At 31.7% G+C, this 8,600-nt stretch overlaps 1 protein-coding gene across 1 annotated transcript; it reads left to right on the top strand.

The window, feature by feature from the left end:
- The first annotated feature begins 5,659 nt into the window (after positions 1-5,659).
- Positions 5,660-6,148, top strand: LOC139867908 (secreted RxLR effector protein 78-like). The gene has a single exon (XM_071856254.1). The coding sequence runs from the start codon at positions 5,660-5,662 to the stop codon at positions 6,146-6,148; it is 489 nt and encodes a 162-aa protein (XP_071712355.1).
- The last annotated feature ends 2,452 nt before the right edge of the window (positions 6,149-8,600 follow it).

Below are 8,600 nucleotides of genomic sequence, written 5' to 3'. Positions count from 1 at the left end.
TAGGCACAATTCTGTGAATCGTCTTTCGTACATGGTAATATCAAATCCTTGGGTTCGTAACCCTCTAAGTTCTGTCTTGAGCTTATTGACCTCGGTTCTTGGACGGTACTTCTCGTTCATCAAGTGCTTGAATGCTGACCACGGTAGTGCGTACGCATCGTCTTGTCCCACTTGCTCTAGATAGGTATTCCACCATGTTAACGCAGAACCTGTAAAGGTATGCGTAGCGTACTTCACTTTGTCCTCTTCAGTACACTTACTTATGGCAAAAACCGATTCAACCTTCTCGGTCCACCGTTTCAATCCGATCGGTCCTTCGGTTCCATCAAATTCCAAAGGTTTGCAGGCAGTGAATTCTTTGTAGGTGCATCCTACACGATTTCCTGTACTGCTAGATCCAAGGTTATTGTTGGTATGTAGCACAGCCTGTACTGCGGCTATGTTTGAAGCTAGAAAAGTACGGAATTCCTCTTCATTCATATTCACAGTGTGTCGAGTAGTCGGTGCCATTTCCTTCAAAATAGTCAAATGGAACAAGTTAATCATACAGAATATTAAGAGTAGTTAATAGTATTTCGTAGCATAATATGAACTCATTTATAAAAGCTTTTTCTTCATATTAGCGTTTTATAAGTTTTAATTCGGGTAGTACCTACCCGTTAAGTTCATACTTAGTAGCTAATATACAATTCAACTACTACAATTCTATATGAAAAACTGATTATAATAATATTTCGCGTTCAAACTTTTACACAATATTTTACAAACTTACAATACCGCTTATTTTACATATAGCATGAAATATAGCACACAATAAATTTGATACAAGATGGTTGTGAAGATAATTCTAGCTAGTACACAAGTCGTTCAGCAAAGGCAATAAAGACACGTAATTCATACGTCCAGAAACAAGTCATGCATTCTGGTTTTACTAGGATTACTTCCCATCCTTGGTCTTGTGGAACATAACCGTTATGGCCGTTGATAAGACAGCGTGTTGTAACGTCGTCAAAGGGACGAGGGTTACGTAATGTCCAACAGTCCCGTAACAATCTAAAAACCTCATTTCTTACCCCAATTACCGACTCCGTCACTTGTGGAAACGTTTTGTTTAATAGTTGTAGCCCGATGTTCTTGTTCTCACTTTGGTGAGAAGCGAACATTACTAATCCGTAAGCATAACATGCTTCTTTATGTTGCATGTTAGCCGCTTTTTCTAAATCACGAAGTCCAATATTCGGATATATTGAGTCAAAATAATTTCTTAACCCATTGCGTAAAATAGCATTTGGGTTCCCCGCAATATATGCGTCAAAGTAAACACATCGTAACTTATGGATTTCCCAATGTGATATCCCCCATCTTTTGAATGAAAGCCTTTTATAAACCAAGGCATTCTTAGAACGTTCTTCGAATGTCTTACAAACTGATCTCGCCTTAAATAGTTGTGCCGAAGAATTCTGACCGACTCTAGACAAGATTTCATCAATCATGTCTCCGGGTAGGTCTCTTAAAATATTGGGTTATCTATCCATTTTGTGTTTTTATACTGTAAAATAGACATGAGTTAGATTCATAAAAAAAATACTTATTAATACAAGCAATTTTTACATATATCATAAAGCATAAGAACACTATATTACATATATTACACCACACGAATACAACTATCTTATTCCGACTCGCTTGTTTCTTCTTCTTCGGTTTTGGTTCGTTTTGCCAAGTTTCTAGGGTTATATGATGTTCCCCTAATACGAGCCGTTTTTTTCCACATTGGTTTAGAAAAACCTGGTGGTTTAGAGGTTCCCGGGTCATTGTTACAACTTAAGGACTTCGGGGGTTGACGATACATATAAAGTTCATCGGGGTTGGAATTAGATTTCTCTATTTTTATGCCCTTTCCCTTATTATTTTCTTTTGCCTTTTTAAATTCAGTTGGGGTAATTTCTATAACATCATCGGAATTCTCGTCGGAATCCGATTCATCGGAGAATTGGTAATCCTCCCAATATTTTGCTTCCTTGGCGGAAACACCATTGACCATAATTAACCTTGTTCGGTTGGTTGAGGATTTTCTTTTACTTAACCATTTTATTATTTCCCCCACCGGTTCTATTTCTTCATCCGGTTCCGATTCTTCTTCCGGTTCTGACTCTTCTTCCGGCTCCTCTTCGGGAACTTGTGAATTAGTCCACGAATCATTCCAATTTACATTTGACTCTTCATTATTATTAGGTGAGTCAATGGGACTTGTTCTAGAGGTAGACATCTATCACATAATATCAAACGTGTTAAGAGATTAATATATCACATAATATTCACATGTTAAAAATATATAGTTTCCAACAAAATTTGTTAAGCAATCATTTTTCAAGTAAACACGGTCGAAGTCCAGACTCACTAATGCATCCTAACAAACTCGATAAGACACACTAATGCAAAATTCTGGTTCTCTAAGACCAACGCTCGGATACCAACTGAAATGTCCCGTTCTTATTGATTAAAAACGTTCCATATTAATTGATTTCGTTGCGAGGTTTTGACCTCTATATGAGACGTTTTTCAAAGACTGCATTCATTTTTAAAACAAACCATAACCTTTATTTCATAGATAAAGGTTTTAAAAAGCTTTACGTAGATTATCAAATAATGATAATCTAAAATATCCTGTTTACACACGACCATTACATAATGGTTTACAATACAAATATGTTACAACAAAATAAGTTTCTTGAATGCAGTTTTTACACAATATCATACAAGCATGGACTCCAAATCTCGTCCTTATTTAAGTATGTGACAGCGGAAGCTCTTAATAATCACCTGAGAATAAACATGCTTAAAACGTCAACAAAAATGTTGTTGAGTTATAGGTTTAACCTATATATATCAAATCATAATAATAGACCACAAGATTTCATATTTCAATACACATCCCATACATAGAGATAAAAATCATTCATATGGTGAACACCTGGTAACCGACATTAACAAGATGCATATATAAGAATATCCCAATCATTCCGGGACACCCTTCGGATATGATATAAATTTCGAAGTACTAAAGCATCCGGTACTTTGGATGGGGTTTGTTAGGCCCAATAGATCTATCTTTAGGATTCGCGTCAATTAGGGTGTCTGTTCCCTAATTCCTAGATTACCAGATTTAATAAAAAGGGGCATATTCGATTTCGATAATTCAACCATAGAATGTAGTTTCACGTACTTGTGTCTATTTTGTAAATCATTTATAAAACCTGCATGTATTCTCATCCCAAAAATATTAGATTTTAAAAGTGGGACTATAACTCACTTTCACAGATTTTTATAAAACCTGCATGTATTCTTCGGGAAGTAAGACTTGGCCACTGGTTGATTCACGAACCTATAACAATATATACATATATATCAAAGTATGTTCAAAATATATTTACAACACTTTTAATATATTTTGATGTTTTAAGTTTATTAAGTCAGTTGTCCTCGTTAGTAACCTACAACTAGTTGTCCATAGTTAGATGTACAGAAATAAATCGATAAATATTATCTTGAATCAATCCACGACCCAGTGTATACGTATCTCAGTATTGATCACAACTCAAACTATATATATTTTGGAATCAACCTCAACCCTGTATAGCTAACTCCAACATTCACATATAGAGTGTCTATGGTTGTACCGAAATATATATAGATGTGTCGCCATGATAGGTCGAAACATTGTATACGTGTCTATGGTATCTCAAGATTACATAATATACAATACAAGTTGATTAAGTTATGGTTGGAATAGATTTGTTACCAATTTTCACGTAGCTAAAATGAGAAAAATTATCCAATCTTGTTTTACCCATAACTTCTTCATATTAAATCCATTTTTAGTGAATCAAATTGCTATGGTTTCATATTGAACTCTATTTTATGAATCTAAACAGAAAAAGTATAGGTTTATAGTCGGAAAAATAAGTTACAAGTCGTTTTTGTAAAGGTAGTCATTTCAGTCGAAAGAACGACGTCTAGATGACCATTTTAGAAAACATACTTCCACTTTGAGTTTAACCATAATTTTTGGATATAGTTTCATGTTCATAATAAAAATCATTTTCTCAGAATAACAAATTTTAAATCAAAGTTTATCATAGTTTTTAATTAACTAACCCAAAACAGCCCGCGGTGTTACTACGACGGCGTAAATCCGGTTTTACGATGTTTTTCGTGTTTCCAGGTTTTAAATCATTAAGTTAGCATATCATATAGATATAGAACACGTGTTTATTTGATTTTAAAAGTCAAGTTAGAAGGATTAACTTTTGTTTGCGAACAAGTTTAGAATTAACTAAACTATGTTCTAGTGATTACAAGTTTAAACCTTCGAATAAGATAGCTTTATATGTATGAATCGAATGATGTTATGAACATCAATACTACCTTAAGTTCCTTGGATAAACCTACTGGAAAAGAGAAAAATGGATCTAGCTTCAACGGATCCTTGGATGGCTCGAAGTTCTTAAAGCAGAATCATGACACGAAAACAAGTTCAAGTAAGATCATCACTTGAGGTTGGATGATCACCTTACAAGATTGGAATTGAGCTAGCAAACTTGAAAGTATTCTTGATTTTATGTAACTAGAACTTGTAGAATATATGAAGAACACTTAGAACTTGAAGATAGAACTTGAGAGAGATAAATTAGATGAAGAAAATTGAAGAATGAAAGTGTTTGTAGGTGTTTTTGGTCGTTGGTTTATGGATTAGATATAAAGGATATGTAATTTTGTTTTCATGTAAATAAGTCATGAATGATTACTCATATTTTTGTAATTTTATGAGATATTTCATGCTAGTTGCCAAATGATGGTTCCCACATGTGTTAGGTGACTCACATGGGCTGCTAAGAGCTGATCATTGGAGTGTATATACCAATAGTATATACATCTAAAAGCTGTGTATTGTACGAGTACGAATACGGGTGCATACGAGTAGAATTGTTGATGAAACTGAACGAGGATGTAATTGTAAGCATTTTTGTTAAGTAGAAGTATTTTGATAAGTGTATTGAAGTCTTTAAAAAGTGTATAAATACATATTAAAACACTACATGTATATACATTTTAACTGAGTCGTTAAGTCATCGTTAGTCGTTACATGTAAGTGTTGTTTTGAAACCTTTAGGTTAACGATCTTGTTAAATGTTGTTAACCCAATGTTTATAATATCAAATAAGATTTTAAATTATTATATTATCATGATATTATCATGTATGAATATCTCTTAATATGATATATATACATTAAATTTCTTTACAACGATAATCGTTACATATATGTCTTGTTTAAAAATCATTAAGTTAGTAGTCTTGTTTTTACATATGTAGTTCATTGTTAATATACTTAATGATATGTTTACTTATCATAGTATCATGTTAACTATATATATATCCATATATATGTCATCATATAGTTTTTACAAGTTTTAACGTTCGTGAATCACCGGTCAACTTGGGTGGTCAATTGTCTATATGAAACATATTTCAATTAATCAAGTCTTAACAAGTTTGATTGCTTTACATGTTGGAAACATTTAATCATGTAAATATCAATACCAATTAATATATATAAACATGGAAAAGTTTGGGTCACTACACCTAGTCTTGTAGGGATGGAACAGAGTGCGTTTCTTGGAGGTAGATATATTCTAGACGGTGCGTTAGTTGCAAATGAAGTGGTCGAAGATCTTAAACGAAACAAAAAGCACGACCTAATTTTTAAGGTAGACTTCGAGAAAGCCTTTGATTCGCTTAATTGGGATTATCTTCTTGAAGTGATGAAATGTATGGGGTTCGGTACCAAATGGTGTAAGTGGATGTCCTCGTGTCTTAAATCGGCTACAATCTCCATTCTCATAAACGGGTCTCCGACAAGTGAGTTTAATCCTAAAAGGGGCGTTCTCCATGGTGATCCCTTATCACCTTTCCTTTTTATTATTGCAGCGGAGGGACTTAATATCCTAATGAAAATGGCGGTTGAGAGAGGGATGTATAAAGGGGTGGAGTTGGGTAAAGATAAAGTCGTCATTTCTCATTTGCAATATGCGGATGATACGATTTTTTTTTTGGCGAATGGAGTAGACGTAATGCGCGAAATTTAATGTACTTGTTGGAATGCTTTGAACGGGCTTCGGGGTTGAAGGTTAATTTTAATAAAGGTCAATTATTTGGGATAGGCATTAGTAATGATAACGTGGAAGCTCTTGCGTCTTGGTGTTCGTGTCTTGCAGGTCGGTTGCCTTTCATGTATTTGGGTATTCCCGTGGGTAATATGTCACACCCCCAAAATAGGGCCTAGGGTATTTGTGACTAATTATATCAAATCACAGTTGTATATACGAGAACGACTCTATATGAGACGTTTTGAATAAAACATTTATTAATAAAACAGCGGAAGCATTAAAAGTTTTACATCAAATTTAAACTGAAATAATAATAATAGTCTTAATGCAAAGTAAATGTAATGAAATGAAGACTCCATGTAGCAGCATTCAATTCATCAGGTAGCAATCATGGCAATCATCTTATTCGTCACCTGAGACAAAACATGCTTAAAGTGTCAACCAAAAAGGTTGGTGAGTTCATTAGTTTATCAAAATCAATCATTTCCGTTATAATAATAGGCCACAAGATTTCAGTTTCATAAATATCCGTACACTAGCAAGTGTATAAAAGCATTCTATAAGTTGTAGGCACCCGGTAACAAGCCTTAACGTTCATGTTTTACCCTCTGAAAGTACACCGAATCAGGTGTGTTATATAAACCTCGAAGTACTAAAGCATCCCATAGTCAGGATAGGGTTGTCAGGCCCAATAGATCTATCTTTAGGATTCGCGCCTACCGTACATAGACAGGTAGTTTAATGTTACCAAGCTAAGGGTATATTTCTGGTTTAAACCCACATAGAATTAGTTTTAGTATTTGAGCCTATTTCGTAAAACATTTATAAAACAACGCATGTATTCTCAGCCCAAAAATATATATAAAAAGGGAGTAATGAAACTCACCTTAAATAGCAGTTGAAGTATTCCACGCAAGAAAGGAAAGTAAAGCAAGTAAGTGACCGAGATATCAACTAGAAGTAGTTCTTAAGAGAGAAATGAGAGATTAAGGTGTAAGTTTGAAATGAGAAATGTATGTGGTATTTATAGTTGAAAATGTTAGGTAAAAAAAAATTAAAATAAAATAAGTAAATCTTAAAAGTTAAAATAAGAAAAAGTATTTTGTATTTTTATTAAAAGTAAATCTTAAAAGTTAAAATAAGAAAAAGTAGTTTGTATTTTTATTAAAAGTAAAATCTTAAAAGTTAAAATAAGAAAAAGTATTTTGTATTTTTATTAAAACTAAATCTTAAAAGTTAAAATAAGAAAAAGTAGTTTGTATTTTTATTAAAAGTAAAATCTTAAAAGTTAAAATAAGAAAAAGTAGTTTGTATTTTTATTAAAAGTAAAATCTTAAAAGTTAAAATAAGAAAAAGTAGTTTGTATTTTTATTAAAAGTAAATCTTAAAAGTTAAAATAAGAAAAAGTAGTTTGTATTTTTATTAAAAGTAAATCTTAAAAGTTAAAATAAGAAAAAGTAGTTTGTATTTTTATTAAAAGTAAATCTTAAAAGAAAAGTAGTTTGTATTTTTATTAAAAGTAAAATTTAAAAGAAAAAGTAGTTTATATTTTTGTATTTATTTATTAAAAGTAGATATAGTTTTTATTTTTATTTTGTATAAAATTCTAAAAAAAAAATGTTTAATATATTTCTAAACATTTTATTTCTATATTTGTTTAATTATTAAATACGAATTTTATATAAAAATTATTATTATATTTAGTTTTTATAAAAATTAAAATTTATGATTATTAATTTATAGTTTTTATTAGTTTTATAAATGTTATAATATTATTTATTATTTAGTTAATTATATATTCTATTAACTAAATAACAAAAGTAATATAAATATTATATATATATTCATTGATGTAATTATGTTATATTATATATCATAATCTTATTTATAATATTTATAATTATATTATTTATTTTAAGCGTACGTTTATTCGGTCAACGTTAAATTTATTCGTATATAACAACTCTAGGTATTTTAGTAAAATCGGAAGTCGAAAAGTGAGGGTTGTTATAGTACCTACCCGTTAAAAGAAATTTCGTCCCGAAATTTAGTTTTTGCCATCAATCGGCGTTGTTCGTACCTAGACGAGGATATTTACGTTTTATCTGGTCTTCACGTTCCCAGGTAGGTTCGGGGCCTTTCGTGAATTCCAACGGATAGAATATTGTTCTGTTTCATGCATTTAAATAATACGAACCCTAATTTCTTACAGGTTCTTATATAAAGTGCATTTTATCATTAATGCGGAGGTTATCTAAAGGATTAATAAGAGTGTCATTTGATTAGGTTATCCTCAAAAGGGATGATGGTGTTATACGAGCATTTTAGTAAACTGAACACATAAAATGTGTTATGAATAGTATTGAGCTTATTTAAAACTTTGAGTGTTTATGTCACAATATTAGGGTAGAAAAAAACAGAGAGTAGTTCA

The sequence above is a fragment of the Rutidosis leptorrhynchoides genome, chromosome 9, assembly GCF_046630445.1.
Source record: "Rutidosis leptorrhynchoides isolate AG116_Rl617_1_P2 chromosome 9, CSIRO_AGI_Rlap_v1, whole genome shotgun sequence".
NCBI lineage: Eukaryota > Viridiplantae > Streptophyta > Magnoliopsida > Asterales > Asteraceae > Rutidosis > Rutidosis leptorrhynchoides.
Note: the sequence above shows the minus strand (reverse complement) of the source record. Positions and strands in the feature narration are given on the sequence as shown.